This window comes from Anolis sagrei, chromosome 1 (assembly GCF_037176765.1).
Source record: "Anolis sagrei isolate rAnoSag1 chromosome 1, rAnoSag1.mat, whole genome shotgun sequence".
NCBI classification, from domain to species: domain Eukaryota; kingdom Metazoa; phylum Chordata; class Lepidosauria; order Squamata; family Dactyloidae; genus Anolis; species Anolis sagrei.
Genome location: NC_090021.1, coordinates 88814257 through 88836504, shown reverse-complemented (window position 1 = coordinate 88836504; position 22248 = coordinate 88814257). Strand labels below are relative to the sequence as shown.

General features: G+C 38.8%; 1 protein-coding gene across 5 annotated transcripts in view; it reads right to left on the bottom strand.

Annotated features, from left to right (window-relative positions):
- Window positions 1–22248, bottom strand: part of FAM184A (family with sequence similarity 184 member A) — an 86747-nt gene that overhangs the window by 22129 nt on the left and 42370 nt on the right. For all 5 annotated transcript variants that reach the window (XR_009629899.2, XM_060753251.2, XM_060753253.2 and 2 more), the window contains exons 5-9: window positions 20309–20506; window positions 18885–19007; window positions 7112–7273; window positions 5053–5174; window positions 4747–4897 (exon numbers count right to left, since the gene is read on the bottom strand). Coding sequence is in view for 4 of the 5 variants with exons in the window: in XM_060753251.2 (XP_060609234.1) it covers window positions 4747–4897; window positions 5053–5174; window positions 7112–7273; window positions 18885–19007; window positions 20309–20506 (756 nt within the window). In the remaining variant the exon portion in view is untranslated. The remainder of the gene's footprint in view (window positions 1–4746; window positions 4898–5052; window positions 5175–7111; window positions 7274–18884; window positions 19008–20308; window positions 20507–22248) is intronic.

The window sequence follows — 22248 nt, the reverse complement described above, 5'->3', positions numbered from 1 at the left end:
TAATAAATTAGGAACCCAAAACAAACATTTTTAGATTAAAAATAGAAAATAAATTTGCATTTTTATAACTTATGCAGCAAACACCTCTGTGAATTACTCACATATTTGATAGACCAATTCATGCTACCACCCGCTTTTCCAATTTTTTTGGAAGGGCTCTGTTATCCCAGCTATATGGAAGAAAGCTCCACTATGTTCAGTAAGATTTACTTTTGAGTAGCCATATAGAAGAATGTCATATAAGCCTATAATGCTATCCAATTACTTTGGAGTAAACACTAAGAAATTTAACTGTATTTTTTCTGACTAGACAAGCTGAGGATTCTCCTGTAAATGAACTGTATATTTTAAAAGCAGCACCCTAATATTATTTTCAATAAAATAAAGGTATTTAACACTTCTAAAATAAATTATAATACTCTATGCCACATAAGCAATGATAAAATTATTTTGAATTCCTAAGGAAAATTCACACTCTTTAAATAAGTTGCAATTAGACTCATATTTTGACTGCAACTTTTTTTGAATCGGGTAAAGTCCAAATGTCAGTTTGGACACTCCCAAGTCAGTGTACCAGTGAAACACAGGTGCAAGCTACACAGGAAACCATATACAAATCACACACAGAACATTTGAGTCAGTGTAGCTCTTTTTAGAGTGAATTTTGTGACAAATACAACATTAAGTCCAACATGAGCAGGCAAGAAAAACAGTGCTAGGACTGGTACTCTTTTCCACAAAACATGAAAGTACTCTGCAGGGTGTGATATCATGGATTTGTATATAAAAGTTATTTGATTTAGTACATGAGTATGAGATATGTAGCTGCTGGGAGGGAGAAGCAAATGGAGTGGTGAGGTAAATGTTGATTAGTGAAATGTTTCAGGAACTAACATGTGTTAGAATGACTGATAGCATATGACTTAGTAGAAGTCAGTTATTGTAAAAAACTAGGAGGGGGCAAAGGGGGTCAAGGAAAGCTGGCCTAAGACCAACGCCTGAGTAAAAAGACAGATTTCCCAAACAGTGACAGAAGTAGCTCAATTGTAGTTCTCAGTACAGATATCTTGAACATTTCTCTTTTTGTCTCAGCATTTAAAAAGCTAATGAAATACTGCCTTTTAAATATATATATATATATATATATATATATATATATATATCTCAAATTGTTTAAAATAAGCCACTTAAGAACCTTCCATTATTTATTATGGCTGCAATTAATTCAGCCATTTGATTAGGCAGTAGAGAAACATGCACATAGGTTACACTATTTTGAAAATCTTTTCTATAGTGAAATACCCATCTGAAGAAGCACGATTGCTTAAAAAGAAACAAACAGTACAAGTGCCAAGCAAATCTCTCCAGGTGCAGATGCATTTCTCCACCCAGGACTACATCCCAAATCTAGACAACCATTGACATCACTCCAATTGTTGGTTCCAGTGTCTATTGGTGTAACATATCATAACCAAATTATCAGACTTCTTTTGTTAGGATTTGGGCATAAAGGTTTAATCCACTTGGCTGAGGCTACCCTCCACTGGCATTTCTTTATGAATAGATATCTAAAGGATTGCATTGTAAAGGTTTTTTTCAATAGGAGATAAACTACTGAATATCAACTGACATTGTATATTAGTGAATTGTGGTATAGCCATGAATTGTGGTATAGCTATGAATTGTGGTATAGCCCACAAAACCTTTGTCACTATAATTCAATGCCACAAGGATATCTGATATTTTGATAGTCCTTAAGGGGAAACATATTAATATTTTTGCACCATTCTAAGAATCACTTTGAAGTATTAGCTGGCACATGTCAATGTAAGTCAATTCTGTATGCAGAAAGGAAAGTAACTGTTTTCCATCTATCCTTGAATTCTTCTCCGAAGGGTTCCCCAACCATCAAGTGTGGTGTGTGTGTGTGCACCAGCTCACATGTATGCATGCACGGTATTCTACACAAGAGAATCTGATTCCACCCCTTTTCTTTCATAACAGAAGAAACTACGGGAGTTCAACCATAACTGAATTACAACATAGTATCACACATTTCATGCTTTAAAAAAGCTTTACCATGTGCAAACAGACTGCCTGCAAGCTTGTTTTTACAACACAGATAATGACTGTGTGATGTCGAATGATATGAACACATACACATATGAATGAATGAAAGAATGAATGCAGCACAGAGCTTTTTATTAAATTAAAGGGTAATACTTTCCCTCGAACACCTTTTTTTCAAATTTCAAAGGCTAATGCTTAGATGCAGCACTGGCCAGTATGCAAGCTGAGAAGTGCAAGCATGCCCTCATGTATAATTTGTAAGTGCAACTCACTTACATTGCTGATAGATTTATGCAAAGCTTCACCGAGACAGTGCCGCTATGAAGGAAAGATCACAGAAATAAAGGGAAACATTCAGAAATAACTAAGACGATGGGATAAAGGGAAAGTAAGACACAGAATACTAATATTAATTTGACAAAGAAAATATGTTGAAAATTTATTGGGAAAAGCTGACATAGAACACTTTTGCTATGGCTTGTGATAGAAGTCCACTGAACACATACGAAATGACAACATTAATAAAACACGGTGTCCCATTTTGTTAAAACATGAAAAACTAGGGCAAAATGGAAGACATTTCGTAAATTGTATTCTGCTTTGATGTTAAATTCTCAGTTTTAAACTCCAAATTGATACATATGAAACTTCAATAAATACATTTTGGAGGAACAATAATCTATTGATTTTCATTGTTCATACTTGATAGCGTATCTTTTTGAATATTTTAACCAAGTGTTCAGCAATGTTTTGGAAATAATGACCACATTATTTTGCCATTTTTAAGGCTGGCAACATAATTATCTAGGCCTACCTATACTGCAGATTCAACTTAAGTGAGCCTAAAGTTTACTGCACAATATTCATTTTTAGGTATGACCCCCCCTTAAAATATTGTTATTTAGTGATCCATAGCAAAATTACATTTTACATATAATAGTATAGTGCAATTTACTAACAAGCTGAAGATGCACGGTCAGCATGTATAAGTGGTGTATCACCATATACATCAGATGCAACACATATATGAGCAATACAACTGTTCAAATTGTGTGATGGATCATTTTGTTCTGGATACATGATTTATGAATCAGACATCACTCACTTTAGATTATTTCATCTTTCAATCAAACTAGCAATGGTCTTGATGTAATTCATACTGATTTATGTGCTTTTCTTCCTCAATGTCTTTGCTAAAGAAGCATGAATAATAGTTCTTTTTCAAAGTCTAGCTTTACAAAGAAAGAAATTCAATTTTGTTCAAAAGACTAATATCCTGAGCTAGGAAAGAGACTGCTATTGTATTTACAGCAAAGCTGCTTGCTGCACTGGAATCATAGACTGCATTAGTCTGTCACTGAAGCTGACCCTTCATGACTTGCTTACTTAAATCAGGTATGTATCAGACAAATCTTTTAGAAACAGCTTAATATTTTTGTTTGCATTTTATGAGATTAGCAATAGGATATTGTTAGCCATGTTGAGTGCAGAGTAAAATGTATTTAAAATTACATAACCTGTAATCTACATATACTGGAAATTTACATGATTGTTTTGTTCTCCTAATATATGCAGCTGGATATCAAACTCTATATTGAAGCAGCTTTCACCTCATTTACCCCCTTGGCGTGAAGAACATGGGAAAACTATCTATCATTCCCTAATTGTCGACACTACAACCCTGTGCAAAGAATTTCAATACGCAAAGCAATTTCCAATATGAAGTTAGTTAAGTAAGTGTTACAATCCACGGAGTTGTTCCTTGACAGCTACCACCTCAGTGGATACATATATCTTTTTAAAGGAATGCAAAATATGTTACTCTAGCAAATTCACTTACAATTTTTTCTCCCTCTCCCTCTCCCTCTTAGGTTGTGTGCTCTATGCTGGGTAACAATGGTATGGTTTCATATTTTAGATTTAGTGCTGTACTTTACACTCTGAATGGCATGGGCTTTTGAAAGAGAGGATGGAAACAAATTGTTGAATAAAAACACGTTTTTTTTTTTTGAATAAAAACACATGCTTCAATACGTAAAACAAAGATTCCACTTCAACTTGTATTTCTGCCTGTTCCTCTAATTCAGACACCTTGTAGGAATGAAACTCACATCACCCCTAGCATACACAGTGGTGAAGGATTAGGCAACTGCAGTGCAGCAACACCCAGAGGCTCACCACCCAGAGTGCAGAAGGCCTATTTGAGCCTAAATTTGCAAACTAGATGAAACAAAACTATGGTTTAGCCTTCACAGGCATCTTTCCAATTCACCACTAATGTCTGACATCTTCAATATTATTTTCATTGTTGTATGCCTTCAAATTATTGCTGACTTATTGTCAAGGGGCTTTTTCTTTGCAGAATTTGTCACATGGATTTTTGCCTTTTCTTGAGAATGCAATCTGTCCAAGGTCACCCAGTGGGTTTCCATTGCTGACCAGAGACTTGGAGACTGGTCTCCCAGTGCCGTAGTCCAACATTCAAAGCACTCTACCACATTGGTTCTTTTAAAATATAAAAACACTGTAAACAACACCAGTAAAACAAATAACCACAAACGTATGCACTGGATTCTTAAAATCATCCCTCAAATTCTAAACAAATTGTCACCACAAAAAATAGCCCTCTTCTCTTGTATTTTAAACATGTCAAGGGTACGCAACCAGTATGATTACCTGATCCAAGAGATCTTCCACTTTCTTTTGCCAGCTGTCTCTGGCAGCATTTTTTTCCCTCTCTTTTAGTTGCAACAATTGTGTCATTGCTGACTTCTTATCTTCTTCATGCTGAAGCCTCAACTCTTCTCGAAGTTTAGAGCATTCTTGCCTGAGAAGAAGAGGGAGAACTAATACACATTCTTCCATTTAGCAATGTTGTGAATTTCTGAAATTCATTGTTTTGACTTAAACTACACTTCTGCAGTTATAATACTTCCTCTCAAACAGAAAAAACATAGAAAGGAAAAAACCAGTAACATTTACCGAAGATTCTCTGTCCATTTTATTTCCAGATCACGGGCCATTCTGTCAACTTTGAATTTTTCCTCTTCTCTCATGGCCACAATCATTGTCTCATGCTGTTGTCTTTCCTGCTCTAATTCCCCCTAGAAACATAAGCGATTTTCATCAGAGTTAAATGAGAACAAAATCCATGGCAATATTACGTCCTGAAACAATAGTAATGCCCTTCTCAAATGCAAAAATAATGTCAGCAATGTTTAAATAAACTGCCAGAAATACATTTCAGACCAGAGAGAGAGAGAGATGAAGAGAAGCCAGCTGGAGGGCCTGGACTCCAGATCTGGGATCTGGCTTCATTCTCTCTCTTTGTTTCTCTGTGCTAGTAGTGATGCTTTTGAGAGTGGAAGAGGCAGTGGCAACAAGGCAGGGACATGTGAGGAAGAAACCCTGTGTACCAGGAGTAGTTGAGAGCTGCCCTTTTGTCTTCCTGGCACAAAGGGCTTCTTCCTCTCATCCCCCTGTCACAGCGGCCTCCAGAGAAAAAGTGAAAGACTCCCACACCCTCAGCTGCCACTACCACCATCATTCCTCTTCCTTCAAGACTTACCTGGCAACACTGAGAGGATGGCAAACAGTAAGGCTGGCAACAGCATCTGGAGTGCAGAAGCTCCATGTATTGACCATGCTGAGCTTGTGGCAATGCAAAGCATGTGAGGTTGGGAGTCAACATCTGCACTAGATGAGGGTTGGGGGCATTCCTGAGGCTGGCCATGAAAGTTGGTTTCCACTCTCTCAGCCAATGCTCCTGATCTTCTTTTATATTTTTTAAAGAGACCCACAATTCTAGGATGCCACCAATTCTAAGACACACACCATTTTTGAACCTCAATTTTTTTGGGGGAAAATTGCATCTTAGAATCTGTGAAATGCAGTATTTAAAACAGGTTTCTCAAGTGTCTGAAAACCCAGTAAGGAACAATCCAGATGGATAAGAGCTAATAGTCTGGGATTTACTACATATGAAAATGCATGTGGCTTTTTCTAATGAGAAAAGGGCATTTTAAGTGCAAAAGAAAAAAGAAAAACATTTCCACAAAGAAAATAAAATTAATCAGAAGAAAGCAGCCTTTCATGTACAAAAACACCCAGTTTCCTGAATATAAAATTCCATTTTCTGCAAAGTTTTTTTTTACATAACGTTTTTTAAAAAAATGTCCCTAGATTATTTTCCTCCCCAAAGAATAAGTCCCAAACTTTGAATAGCTGTTGACAACTGCACAATTTCGATGACTTTCTTGCAGGAGAATGTGACATAAGTATCTCGCCTTTAGAAGATTTCTAACTATTTTCTCTTTGACCATCTCAGACTTATTTTTCACATATTAATTTAAAGATTATATAGGTGAAGTAAGTAACATTAAATGGGGAAATATCATGCGTTTGGGATGAGAGCTTTGTATGAGCATCAACAATTCTATAAACTTCTTAATCTGAGGCACCTTCATTGGTTGCCTGTCTGTTTCCAGGCTCAATTTAAGGTGCTGGGGGATCACCTATAAAACCCTATATGACTTCAGTCCAGCCTACCTGGAACACCGGGTCCCCCCGTAACATCCCAGTTTGATCTAGTGAGCACTTAGATCTAGTGGGAAAACATGCATTGCCGCACACGTTCCTATCAGTATGCGGCTACACACTGGAAGAGAAGGATACTTTTAGGGCACAGCACCTGCTCTCTGGAACACCCTCCCAGAAGAATTAAGAGCAGCACCATCCCTACTTAGTTTCAGGAAAAGGGTCAAGGCCTTCCTATTCAAGAAAGCTTTGATTGATACATAGTGGGATCCTAGGAAATTTTAAGCCTGTAAATAACTGAGGTGTCTCCGGTGGAGATAGTGATGAATTGGAATTAATTTATATATGTTTTTACCATGTTTTATTGTTGGTAACAAATTTTAACTGTTGGAATTTGTATGTTTTTATGCTGTGTGCCTTGAGTCTGCACACGGAGAAAAGTGGAGTACAAATATTCTAAATAAATATATAATCTGGTTGGTATAGCTTATATATAAGGTGTTACCTCAACATTATACAGAGAATCTGTGGTCTCCCTCAGTCTTGCTCTGGTTAATTCCAGCTCTTTTTGTAGTATTTCTTGGGTTTCTTGAAGATTGGAGATGTGTCCTTCTGCTGTACCAAGACCTTGTTCACTTTTTCTTACTAGATCTTGCAGACGGTTCATCTATGATACAGACAGAAAAGAAAAAATAATTTGCAACCTAACATAGATTAACTTTAGGTGATTTAGTGTGTTTGCTGAAGGCTGTTTAATTTCTTAGTATTTTAGATTTCTTAATTTAAATATCACATTACTATGGAGAAAGAAACTCTATCCTCAATAAATATTATTGTTCAGCTAAAACACACACACCACAAATATTCTACACACAAAAAGATGTGTTATAATGTGTCTACCTCAGTAACAGATCTGTATGTTTCCTAGACAACGTAAAAGCCTACAAAACTGAAATAAGAGTATGCATGTGGTTTTGGTTCTGCGTACTGAATCATGAGTATGAGCAGAGGGTCAAGGTGTGCACATTTGATATAGTGTCTAAGTTCTGGAACTTCTGGGCATTGTGAAAGAGACTGTCCTTGGGCTATCCTAGTGGGTTTGCTCTCTTTTATAAAGTCCCGTTACTTGGGAGTGATGGCCAACTGTACTGGGTGACAACTATCCTGTCCTAAAGTTCTCGGCAGTCCCATGATCCTCCCCTCCTGCTTGTTGAATGTTAAGATAAAGAGATTAATTTTATAAGGTTATATCATTGACTCTATTCTAAAACATTTTTGGGAACTTTAAAAAAATCTGTAACAGGATTTTGAGAAAAAGCAAATATTTTTTAACTTCTTAGTCATAACCTATAACTCAAAAGAAAGAAATCAACACTTTTATTTGTTCCCAATTACTACTACAAAATATGAGATTCTAAGTTCAAAATACAGATTGTCCGATCTCTCTTTTCATTAACTGCTAACCATTTAAATGAGAATGTGTATCCTTTCTACTTATTCTGACAACAACCTCTGAAAAAGGTCATACAGCGACTGGGTGAGTCAAGATCAACCAGTGCATTTCATGGCTCAATGAGGATTGTGATCTCTGAAATCCACATACAATACTCTAATCATTGTATGTCACAGCCATTTTAACTTCCATTTCTCAATCAATTACGGCGCCAAAATCTTTTTTTGTTTAAGCTATTGAAATGACAAACTGCAGTTATCAGTCATACATTGATGCTCTCACTTAAGAAATAAGGAAAACTGTATACTACTGATATGAAATTGCCAAGTCTGTTAAAAAAATCAAAGACTTAATAAATTAATTCCTCACGCTGGACAGTTCTTTAGATCTTTATCTTTCAAACAGCAATCTACTCCACTGGATAGCCAATTGTTTTTAAGACTGTAGACATGGAACAGTGTTCCATGGTTAAGAATTATACAGCCCTCCACATGTTCCATGAGTCCTAGACAGTAGCCAATGGAGATGAATACATATCTCCCACGTCCAGGATAAATACTTTTTGAGGCAATTAGTCATTGTGCATACCTGAAGTAGGTCCGTGTACTGTAGTGGACACACGGAAGATTCTTCTCAAGTGACTATGCTCATGAAGGTGCCTAAGATTGTACTAGACCTCTTTATCATCTCTTTGGAACTCACTCTTTGATGATCCATAGGATTCTATTTAATTCCCGCATTTGGTGTGAATGCTAGTAAAGCACATGGAATGTATGGAAAGTGGCAGCTTACACCTTCTAAAGAACTTCACTTATATTTTGGTAAGTTGGCCTAAAATATCTAATTCACATCTTTTATCTAAAAAATGTTAATCCCTATTTGAACTTTAAAAACTCATTGAAATCTGGAAAGAAAATAGCAACTAACTGATAAAGAATTGTAATAAAATATTTATTTATTTATTATTCAAACTTATATGCCACCACTCTCCTAGGGCTCGGTGGACTGTCACCTTGTCGTGGTGAGGGGGCTTGCGCGTTCCGATGAACCTGTAGGCACAACAACTGGAGTCGTGCACTCCCAGGAGTGGCCGCGGGGGGGGGGGGGTTCCAGACCAAGCACAGTCCGAAGACCCAAAGACCTCAACGGCGGAGCAGGCGGAGGATAACATGGCACATGTTACAACGGCTGCGAAGGCGGAAGAAGGCTGCAACAGTCTGAGAAGCCACGGTCATTGTGTTAAACTACATCACCAGTGGAACCTCACTCTGTGAAGTCTGTGTGTTGATCAGTTGTGCACTGACCTCCACACATTAAAAAAACCCACGCACAGGCGTCTTCCAAAGAAAACAAAAGAAAACAAAAACCAAGCAACCAAAGTCCCATGGCGATCAGCGAGTGGCGACGGGGGCAGGACTATGAAATCTGGAAGCCCCTAGTCACAGACTGGCACATGGGTGGTGGGTACGGACTCAGTCATTCTACCTCAAGGTCCGAGGCAGTTGAGTAGTTCGGCAGCTGTATCCGCGACTGAGCAGCCCTATTGAGGACCCACTCTGCTCACCCCACATGGGGAGGGGGCTAGAAAAGGTGCCCTAAACATAGTCTGCCTCACTTATCCCTGACTGGACTGCCACGTCCAGTGGGGTCACCACCCTGCGGCCAAAAAAGGAAAATGAACTTCGGTACGTGGAACGTACGGACTCTGATGGACAACAGTGGCAGTGAACGCCCCGAACGCAGAACTGCCATCATTGCAAGGGAGCTGGGACGCTTCAACATCGACATAGCAGCCCTTCAGGAGACCCGGAGAGCAGGAGAGGGACAGCTGAAGGAAGAAAAAGGAGGCTACACCTTCTTCTGGAAGGGACTGCCCGAAAAAGACCAAAGAATGCACGGAGTTGGCTTTGCCATCAGGAATGATCTGGTGAAACATCTGTCCGAAGCACCCACTGGCATCAACGAACGACTCTCAACCCTCCGAATCGATCTTGCCAAAAACCAACGGGCAACCATCATAAATGCCTATGCACCAACACTAGATGCTGACGAAGACATCAAGGAGAAATTCTACTGTCAGCTGGATACCGTCCTATCGGGGATACCTAAGGAGGACAAAATCATCCTCCTGGGGGACTTCAATGCAAGAGTCGGGCGAGACTTCGACCTGTGGCCAGGGACCATCGGAAAAGACGGGGTTGGAAACAGCAACTCAAATGGCATCCTGCTTCTCACCAAATGTGCGGAGCACAACCTTGTCATCACCAACACGCTATTCCGCCAGAAAAACAAGTTCAAGACATCATGGAAGCACCCCCGGTCAAAGCATTGGCACCTCTTAGACTATGTAATCACACGCGCCAGAGACCGCCGTGATGTGCTCCTCACAAGAGCCATGACAGGTGCTGACGACTGCTGGATTGACCACAGGCTAATTCGATCCTCGATGGCTCTCAAGATTGCCCCCAAGCGCAGACTCCAAGGAAGGAAGACAAAGCGCAAAATGAACACCCAAGCCCTTCAGGAGCCCTCCAGATGAGCCCATCTCCAAACAGCACTCAAGGACCATCTACCCACAGTACACCCCGAAAATGTCGAGGAACATTGGAACAAACTGAAGACCTCCATCATCCAAGCCTGCGAAGAAACTATTGGATACCAAGCCAAGAAACATCAAGACTGATTTGATGAAAATGACATCGAGATCCAACAGCTAATTGACAAGAAAAGGAAAGCCTTCCAAGCATGGCAGAGAGACATCAACTGTGTTGCTAAGAAAAAGATCTATGCCAGTGCAAAAGCTGAGGTCCAAAGAAGGACAAGAGAACTCAAGAACATCTGGTGGACAAAGAAGGCCGAAGAAATCCAACACCTGGCAGATACCCATGATGCTCAGGGATTCTTCAAAGCCACAAAGGTCATCTATGGACCAAGAAACCATGGCATACAGCCTCTACGCTCATCAGATGGAACCAAACTCCTGAAGGACCAAAACTCAATTGCACTACGTTGGAAAGAACACTACCAAAGCCTCCTGAACCGCAGCTCCAATGTGGCCGAAGAGGTCCTCTCACAAATCCCGCAAAAACAAACCAGGGACGAGCTTGCAGCACTGCCTAGTTTGGAAGAAGTCAGCAATGCCATCAGCCAACAGAAGAATAACAAAGCCAGTGGACCAGATGGGATCCCTGCTGAAATCTTTAAAGAGGGAGGACCTGAGCTGACACACCAACTCCACCAGCTCATAGAAAAAGTGTGGGTGACCGAGAAAATCCCAGCAGATTTCAAGGATGCCACCATCGTCACCCTCTTCAAAAAAGGGGAAAGAACAGACTGTGGAAACTATCGAGGTATCTCCCTTCTAACCTCCGCTGGGAAAATCCTCGCAAGAATCCTTGCAAACCGCTTTCTGCCCCTCTCAGAAGACACCCTCCCAGAATCCCAGAATGGCTTCCGCCCCTCCAGAGGAACAGTGGACATGATCTTCACTGCAAGACAGCTCCAAGAAAAATGCAGAGAACAAAACCAACCTCTGTACATGGCATTCATCGACCTTGCAAAGGCATTCGACACAGTGAATCGCAGCGCTCTCTGGACCATCCTCCACAAAATCGGGTGCCCAAACAAATTTGTGAACATCCTGCGGCTCCTCCACGATGACATGATGGCAACAGTCTTGGACAGCAGTGGCTCCCAAAGTGACCCATTTAAGGTGGAATCAGGTGTCAAACAGGGATGTGTTATTGCCCCAACTCTATTCTCCATCTTTATCGCTATGATACTTCACCTTGTTGATGGGAAGCTTCCCACTGGAGTGGAAATAATCTATCGGACAGATGGCAAGCTATTCAACTTCAGCAGACTGAAAGCCAAAACCAAGGTTACAACAACAGCTGTTATAGAACTCCAGTATGCTGATGACAATGTCATCTGTGCGCATTCAGAAGAAGATCTACAATCCACTCTAAACACCTTCGCAGAAGCATATGAGAAGCTTGGCCTGTCACTGAACATTGAGAAAACCAAGGTGCTGTTCCAGCAGTCACCAGCCAATCCCTCTCCAATGCCAGTAATACAGCTTAATGGTGTCACATTAGAAAATGTGGACCATTTCCGCTACATTGGCAGCCACCTCTCCACCAAAGTCAACATCGACGCCGAAATACAACACCGCCTGAGCTTTGCAAGTGCAGCATTTTCCAGAATGAAGCAGAGAGTGTTTGAGGACCGGGACATCCATAGGGATACCAAGGTGCTTGTTTATAAAGCTATTGTCCTCCCAACCCTGCTATATGCCTGTGAAACGTGGACTGTCTACAGACGTCACATGCAGCTCCTGGAACGTTTCCATCAGCGCTGCCTCCGGAAAATCCTGCAAATCTCCTGGGAAGACAAGCGGACAAACGTCAGTGTGCTGGAAGAAGCAAAGACCACCAGCATTGAAGCGATGGTCCTCCAACATCAACTCCGCTGGGCCGGCCACGTTGTCCGGATGCCTGACCATCGTCTCCCAAAGCAGTTGCTCTACTCCGAACTTAAGAACGGAAAACGGAACGTTGGTGGACAGGAAAAGAGATTTAAAGATGGGCTCAAAGCCAACCTTAAAAACTCTGGCATAGACACTGAGAACTGGGAAGCCCTGGCCCTTGATCGCTCCAGCTGGAGGACAGCTGTGACCAGCAGTGCTGCAGAATTTGAGGAGGCACGAGTGGAGGGTGAAAGAGAGAAACGTGCCAGGAGGAAGGCGCGTCAAGCCAACCCTGACCGGGACCGCCTTCCACCTGGAAACCAATGCCCCCACTGCAGAAGAAGATGCAGAGCAAGAATAGGGCTCCACAGCCACATACGGACCCACAGGGAAATCCATAATGGAAGACCATCTTACTCGTCCAACGAGGGATCGCCTAAGTAAGTAAGTAGTAAGTAAGGGCTCGGAGCGGCTTACAAGAACAGACTAAAATCTAAAACATTTTTTTTAAAAAAAAAGACAACAAAAAACAGCAATATCAAAGATCAAAAGCCTGTTGAAACGAATTTGTCTTACATGCCCTGCGGAACGCTAATAAGTCCCGCAAGGCATGGACTTCAGGTGGCAGAATGTTCCAGAGTAATGGTGTCACTGCTGTGAAGGCTCTGCTGTTACACGCACGGTCTTAAAACTGGGAACTTCCAATAAATCTTGGTCCTCAGAACGAAGGGATCTCTGAGGTTGGTAGGGGGTGAGGCAGTCCCGCAGGTACATCGGCCCCAGACCATATAAGGCCTTAAAGGTAAATACCATCACTTTGAAAGTGATCCAGTGCTCAATTGGTAACCAATGCAGCTGCAGTAAGATTGGTGTTATGTGGCATCTCATTGAAGCTCTCGCAAAAAGCCGAGCAGCTGCATTTTGTACCAACTTGAGCTTCCGGATCACCGACAGAGGAATGCCAATGTATATATGTGTATATATTACATTCTCTGAGGCACAGAAAAAAGATAAAGAGATAAGACTCCTGATTTAAACAGGATTTAAATAGGTGTAAAAATACAAAAAAGTAATGAAACTTCTTTTAAATCATTTAACAACATTTTAACACAGGACAAAAGTAAGCAGCTTTCTTAATCTACAGAATAAAAGGACTGCCTAGATCCATGGTAATATAATCAGTCTATAACCTATATAAAACAAATGCAGTAAAACCCGAAGTTCCCTCGTATAGACTTTATTCAACATGAAAGAAGCATTTTATATAAAAATCCAATATAACCATATTTTGCATTTGGTGTAAGTGCCTACAGATTCAGTAGACACAAGATACATGAGTGATTCATTTGGCCTTTGGTCCTCAATCAGTTAGTGACAAATCATCTAAGCCAAGAGAGAATTTTCAGAGAGAAAAAGACTTGTCAAGAAAACAAAATAGAACAAAACAAAACCCCTTACAGCATAATCCTATTTCATGCCTTGCCTGCAGACTCAGTCGCTCCCAAATATGGCATAGCAACCTGGATACGATGAAAGAACAAATCAGTACTACCCTCATAATGCCCTTGAACTGGTACAGGCTGTATTGGCACAATCCTGCTAGTATAAAAAAGTGGGTGGAGTACAGAAGAGCAAAAATGAAGCCTAGCAAAAATCCATATTTTTCTCCAAAGCTCATTCAGCACCCTGCAATCTTCCTGTGTAAGAGTCTTTGGATCGAATGTAGTAAGAACTAGAAGGTCTTCCCTTGTAGACACTATTTGAAAGCTTTATGTATGATTGCCTGCAAGCTTTATCTTTATAATGCATATTTGTTCCTAGTCTGCCTTCAAATAATAGCTCACCTTCAAATAGTTTGGTGGGGGGGGGGGGAGAAGAAAATCATTTTGATAAAGCATCTCTTTCTATGAACCGTCATGAGCTTTGAGATTAGCAAAGGAGGCCCTTCTCTCGGTTCCACCACTGTCTCAAACATAGTTGGTGGGAACGAGAGAGAGGGCCTTCTCTGTAGTTGCTCCCCCGATCTAGAATACCCTCCCAAAAGAGATTAGGTTAGCTCCCAGCTTTGACTCCTTTCAATCCAGCCTAAAAATATGAATTTTTAAGCAGGTTTTGGCCTCAAGTAGGCTGAAATGGGCCCATATGAGGTTGACACTTTGCCACTTCAGTTGTGATTTGAAGGCAGCTAGTTTAACTACAGAAAGACTGCGTTTTAAATTGTGTTTTTGTTTTATTTTATGTGTTAATAGTGGTTGTTTTTATGTGATATTGTTATGTGATATTGTTTTTATACTCATGTACTGTTTATGTTATATACTACATTTGTAGTGCCTTGTAAGTTGCCCTGAGTCCCTTTTGGAAGATTATTATTCTTATCTTCCTCCTCCTCCTCCTCCTTCTTACTCACACAAAATGTTTTGCTATTTAATAAATGAATAATTACCCCTGTGGATTATTTGGAATAAAAGTTTCTAGGGTCTAGTTTTAAGGAAGTGCTTGGGTCTTTTCCTGACTATAACTTTGCAATACAGTAAAGTCTCGCTTATCCAACCTTTGCTCATCTAATGTTCTGTATTATCCAGTGCTGTTTGCCTCCCGCCCGGAATAATGTCCAGAGTGGGAGAAAGAAAGAACCCTTGTCTGTTTTTGTGCCAAATTCGTAAATACAGCATAACGTTACTGTGTATTGAACTACTTTTTCTGTCAATTTGTTGTAAAACGTGATTTTTTGAGTTTAATTTGTAATATAATAATGTAATTTGACGTTTCATAGGCTTTTCCTTAATCCCTCCTTATTTTTGCTTATCCAACGTTCTGCCAGCCCATTTATGTTGGATAAGACTCTACTGTATCACAAAGAGATGATTACTTCGACTGTTTTTCAACAGGAGTTGAAACACAACAGCAAAATCATAATGTAACTAGTGAGGAGCAAGCTCTACTGTAAAAATTTGCAATTTTTCATTAACCTGGGATATATTTTATTATAAAAATAATAATGCGGCATTAAGATTTTCCTGGTTCTGCCCATTTTCATTATAAATGTATTTCAGAAAAATAATCTTTTTCCAGGAAAACTGCATGACATTAAAAATGAATGCACAAAAAACTGGAGGCATAAAATGGAGAATACTGCTGACATTTTATGACAAAGCTACTCTTACTCAATATCAGGAAATATGCAATTCCTCTGCTTAACTCAAAATTGCTTAGTTTTAATGATGGTTAGTTAAAACAAGTCAATTTCACAAACTTCACTTTTGAAGTGGCATGCTTCCATTAGTTATAGTTAAGATTAATCAAGGTCTCCCCAACTTTAGATAGCATGGCAAGCTACAATTAATTTACATGAAAATGCATGTTTTCATGACTGCACAATGTAAGAAGCGAACATGCAAGCATGGTGGCAAGGCTAGGTTAATTTTTGGAACACTAATGTTTAAAAGGATATATGAACCAGCTCCCTGAAATCTGGCATAGCTCACATGGTTCCTTACCAATAACATATAAACCGGGACTCCATCTATTTACTTAACATCTGACCCTAATGCTGATTCCAGAAGCACAGGAAGAGGATAAGTAGGGAAGAAGTTGATTAATTGACAATTAAACTCTGTTGACAGCTCTTCATATTTAACATATCCATTAAACAACCCTCTAAGTGGGTAGACATTTAATATTTAAAAAAATGTTGTGGTTTGTTAATCCAATTCATTTTAGATTTCATTTTTTAATTAAAAATACTAAAACGTGACAATTTTTCTTGCTCTCAAAAAAAGATAAGTTCATAGCATTTGGTAACAGATTTACATTACGCTTGTTGCTATTTCAGAATGTTTAAGGCAAGATTAGATGGGGATTGACAGCATATTTGTGGACCAGTTTGGATTAGACTTTTCCAGTCTCTTTTGAAAATAATATTTATTTATTTATTTAAAACATTTATATTCTGCCCTTCTCACCCCGAAGGGGACTCAGGGTGGAGCACAGCATATACACAGCAAACATTCAATGCTGGGACACAAATTCACATACAATACATAAACATTAAAAAACATTTATCAAAATATTAAAATACAGCATTTAAAACTGTCCTATATACTCATGTATAAGTTGACATCATGTTTAAATTGAGGGCAGGTTTGAGGATCAAGATTATGGATTTTGACATGGCCGGCGAATAAGACGAGGATCATTCTGTGGAAAGGGGGGGGGGGGGGAAGCACCAGTACCTCAGGAAGATCACCCTTGCCCAGGCATGATAAAAGTATTTATTTAGCTACAAGAAGAAACTAAAACCCCAATACAACTCATTTACCAAAAGGAAAAGAAAACAAAAACTCTTGTAAAAAGTGGCTTGCTTTAGCGGACTACATAAGGTATTCATAAAAGCCTAGGTCTTGAGAAGCATGCAAGAAGCTTATGCTAAAACAACTTTTGAGGTGCTATAAGACTTCCTTTATCTTCTGGGAAGAAATTACATGACCACTTACATGACCACTTTCTTATTTGTGTTAAGAAAGAATTGGAAAAAACAGTGAAGTACAATGAAAGGGAAGGAAACTAAAGTTCAACTTCTTCTTCAGCCTTTTTCTTAAAAGTGGCCATGTAATTTCTTCCCATAAGAAGGATGGAGTCTTGTAGCACCTCAAAGTTATTTTAGCATACACTTCTTTCGTACATCTCAAGATGTAGGCTGAACTCCATGTTTTTATGAATATTGTCTTAATCTCCAATGCAAGCAAGTGATGCCCAAAATTCTTCAACAAAGATTTTCTTTCCATATACATAGAATGAGAAACGCCAGACCTCTAAGATGACTTCAGGGAGAGAGAGAAAGCAGCACTAGGGATCATATTGCAAATATATGTTGGATAATGAAGCACACCAAAGAAAATTAGCTGCATGCCACACATTATGATAAAGCCTTTGATTGTGTAGATCAGTAGATCATGAAAACTATGGATCTTTCTTAATGAAATGGGTGTACACAACATTTGATTGTCTTGATGCATAAGCTATACTCAGAAAAACAGATTGTCATTTGGACAGAAAAAGGAGAAAAGGAATGGTTTCCAATTAGCAAGTGGTCGGACAAGGCTACATGTTGCCACTCTATCTGATTAACTTGATATATCACTGAACATATCATATGTAAAGCAAAATTAGACTCAGAGGAAGAAGCCATGAAATTTGAAGGAAAAAAAACATAAACAATTTAAGGTATGAAGATGACACCATATTACTAGCAAAGGCAGAAAGTGTAAAAACAAGCTTATAGCTGAACATTAAGGAAAAACATGACCACAGGTGATTTATATGATCTTAAAATAGATACTGATGACAACTCTGGCTCAGTGATCAATCAGAATGAAGATTGAAGTCAAAAACTCAGAAGACTAAGAGAGCTTGTCTACACTGATTAAAAAAATGTACTACCTTGTAGCTTCCTCACAACACATGACATTAAAGCAGGAAACATGCTTCTTTGAGGCTTCAACACAATATTCCAAAACTCATTTCTTGTTCTCCTCTTTCCAGGAAAATCCAGTCTTGTGCTGTGTTTTATTACATCTGTGAATCAAGATTGGGATGGTTTGGGGGAGGGGAGCAGACAAATTGTTGGGTGGGAAGCATTGCCATTTGCTTTGTCCAGTGCTATTTGCTGGGTGAATGCTTTGTGACATTAAATATCCCTTTATTTGCTTTGTAAATTAACAGCACTGGGGCTTCCACCAGCTTCCCAGTTGAGTTCAACCACACTGCAAGGGGGAGGGGAGGGGAATGTGTACTTTGGGTAGAACTGGGAAGCGACAGAGTGGTAGAAGGTCACAATCTTTCTTTCTCCTTGTGGCCACTGCCTTACCAGCAAAGCAGCTTCCTCTAAAGTGATTTACCATTGCATTCCCTTCTCCTCAGGGCTGATGCCTTTGCCTTCTTGGCCAAACAGCATCTTCCTAAATAATTTGTTATTGCCTTCCTTTCTGCTCGGGTCCATCATTGCTACTACCTTTCTGGCCAAACAGCTTCCCAGCCATAAGATCAACGATGTGGGGGTCTTTCCAGGAAGCAGTTTGGCCAGGAAGACAGAAGCAGTAGTGGACCTTAGAAAGGAATGCAAGGCAATCCACTTATGGGAGAAGGAGAAATAAATTCCCCCTTCTTTAGATCATTCATACAAATATAGGTTAGGCATAGAAACACTATGGATATATTAAAATAATTTTGAGAATGCCGCCTTTAGACAAAAATTTGTAGAACAAATCTTAAGACAAATAATTAAATAGGAAATATATAATTATTGCTCAATGTCTGATACATATGACAATTAAGTGATATGACTAAGTTGATCCTTGCCTCCTGATTTGATGAACTCAGCTTGGTCATCAATTCTTCTTTCAGATTTTCTAACTGTTGTCGAAGCTGATGCTTCTCACCTTCAAATTGTTGCTTTTCTTTTTCAAATTGCTGCTCTAGCTCCTGAAGAAAATGAAAAACAGAACACAAAAATGTTATCCCTGGCCAATAGATGCTTATAATTTAACATCTATTACTAGAGTAAATCCAAACAAACCATTGAACCAAATATTCAAATACATTATGGTGTTAGTCTGAATCAATATACAAAGGGATCTTATAGCCCCTTTGAGAGTGAGGCCCCATCTACACTGCCATACAAATGTCAGATTATCTGCTTTGAACTGAATTATATTAGTCTGCACTGCCATATAATATTATCAAAGCAGATAATCTGGATTTTATATGGCAGTCTAGATGAGGCCTGTGAAAAAGAAGTTAATATCTAATAAAGTAGTCTTAAGTCTACAAAAGCTAATGCTACCACTGCATGGCTACTAAGTAAAAGGTTTTTATAAAAGTAAAGAGGCTGTCAGTTTAATACTTATTAATCTAAGCTGCTGAAAACAATGCAAGAACATTCCCAACTGGACACTTTTAAGTTCTTTGTATTTTTAAATAGTTTTGCTTTGCTGTTAAGGAATCTTTTTAAAACAATTTTATTATTCTGTAATATATTTGATTTTTGGCTTTTTAACTTTTTCTGTGAGAAGTACTTTGCAAAGATGTATCCCAAAAGGAACCAGATAGATAAAACAGTAGGAAAAGCAAGCGTGCCCTAAGAGGAATAGAAGGCAGAGATCGAAAAGGATAAGAAATCGGAATTACAGTAATTTTTGCAACTATCATAGAGCAAATGTTCACTTTTTAATCCAACCAATATAATCCAACAATAATTAGAAACATGCAAGTGAGCAAAACCAAACTTTTTATCCATTATTTTCTACTGTCAGCATGTACCTTAAACATTTAGAGAACTGGCCCTCAATGATCAGAACACTTAAAACACTACTGCCAGGTCAACATATCATTACATGCAGCCAGGAGTTTGTGAACAATCCCAACCTATAGTTTCATAGACAATTTTGCTTTCTCCCACTCATCCATTAAAGGAAACAATGCAAAAATCTAGTAAGACTGACAATCGTCTCTAGCAAGTATTGTGGAAGGGCAAGAAATGGCCTCTTATTTATTTACACTCAACAAGAAAAGTGAGTTAAGGGCTACCTATTTTTTAAAAATTCAAATTGCAGAAATATACAGTTTCTCTCTTCTTAATTAAACAGTTCATGTAGCTAAAATTTTGCCAAACCTCTGAGTGAAAAAAAAATTCAGTTAAAGATACACTGAAGATAATTTTTTTATTCAAAATCTCTTTACATAACCCAACCAGGAATGGTCTTCACATTACACAGTTCTCTTACCATTTGTAATTTCTTTTTCTCTTTGTTACTATTGGCCTGTGCTGCCTCAAGAGCAGTATGATGTTTCCATGCCAACTCCTCCAAAGTCTTTGAATGAGCCTCATTCAGATGCGTAGCCTCCCCTTCTAGCCTTGCTTGAAGTTTTATCAGCTCCTTCTCATAATACTCTCGTTGTGTTTCTCTTGCTTCATTTACTTTCTGTTATTTTAAACAATACAGCAATTTTAAAATTATAAAAATGAACTTAAACATTTTAAAAACCGCATTCACTTCAATGCATCGCATATTCTATTAATTTATTTTATGTTAAAATTTAGAATTTATCTATATACAAAGGAATCTGTTGCATCCTCTTACAGTAAAATAATAAGAAGTTTGATCTAATGGAAAACTGGTAAGTAACAAATAAAAACTTTTCACTCATACTTTAACATGTCACAGTCACATAATCTGGTGGGTTCTACAGAAGTTATTGTCATGCCAGTCCAAGTGACAATCAAAATTCAGTCTTTGGGCTAATATGAAGCAATATGTTGTTACATTTATTTATTTACTTATTTTCTGGAGACTTCTCTTAATTTTCTCACTGGCTTATGTTTATCACTGACATCACCTACGGCCTTGACTAGAATGACAGCAAGGTCGATTTGCACTAAGCTTAGCAAAATAAAAAAATAATAATCGATGAGTCTCCACAATAAGTGCAATTGATTTTAAATGTTTTTAATGTTTAATCTTTATTTATATCTTATTTCTGGACATCATTATGCTCTGTGTGATTTTTGTCTTGTATTTTATGTTAAATATGAATATATTTTTATTGTTATGTTCATATGTGGCGTTGAATTTTCCTAGTGTCTGTAAGCCGCCTTGAGTCCCCTGCAGGGTGAGAAAGGCGGGATATAAATGAAGTAAATAAATAAAAATGTGCTTTGATTTGCATTGCATTATATTGCAAGCCTCTTTGGACCCCGTTAGGGAGAAAAGCAGGATATAAATAAAGATTTGTTATTATTCTTTGAAACACAACAAGGTGAGTTCACAGCAAACAAGATCACTCTGCTGGCTGTTGTACTGGATCACATGTCGGACACTTCCCAAGTGTCTAGGACTGTGTGATGTATTGGCGAATAATGTGTGCAGATCCCAGTAAGGTGGCCTTTTGCAGATAGTATATGGTAATTTTGTCAGTGCTGATTGTGTTTAAATGCAGGCCAAAGTCTTTAGGCACCCTGCGCGCTAATCACCACTGGGACCACCTTGACTGGCTTGTGCCAGAGTCTTTGTAGTTCAATCTTTAAATACTCATATTGTGTCAGCTTTTCCAGTTGTTTCTCTTCAATCCTGCTATTGCCCGGGATTGCAACATCAACGATCCATATTATTATTATTATATGCTAATCTTATTATTACTCTCCATTTCACATAATCAATTCTATTGCATATACCAGGGATGGTAATTATGTGGCTCTATGGCCCCCAGTGAATCCACAACCTTTACTTGAAAGCAAGTAACTGAAAAATGCTTCCTGCAGCCAAAACTGGCCTCTGGATGTATATTATTACCTGCCTCCCTGAAAAAGAAAAAAAGAATCTAAGTGATCAAAAAGTACTTCTACTTGTTAGAAATGTCTAATGCATGCAGCCCTGCTGGTGTAACCTGCCAAGGTTTGGAAGACACCAGCATGGACATACCTCAATTATACCTTATTTACATTGGCCACCAACAGAAACACAATTTGGAAAGTTGGAAAAAACCCCAAATCCCAATGAAACATACCTCCTATGACCAATGACTGAATCCAATGTCAGGACTGCAAGATTTCCAAGGCAGGTTTTGAGATGTACAGGAGGCCAGTACTGGAAAAAGAACTGTTCCCTTCAGATTCCAGTACTGGATCCTATAAGTACTGACTCACAATTTTGATATTTCATAAAGA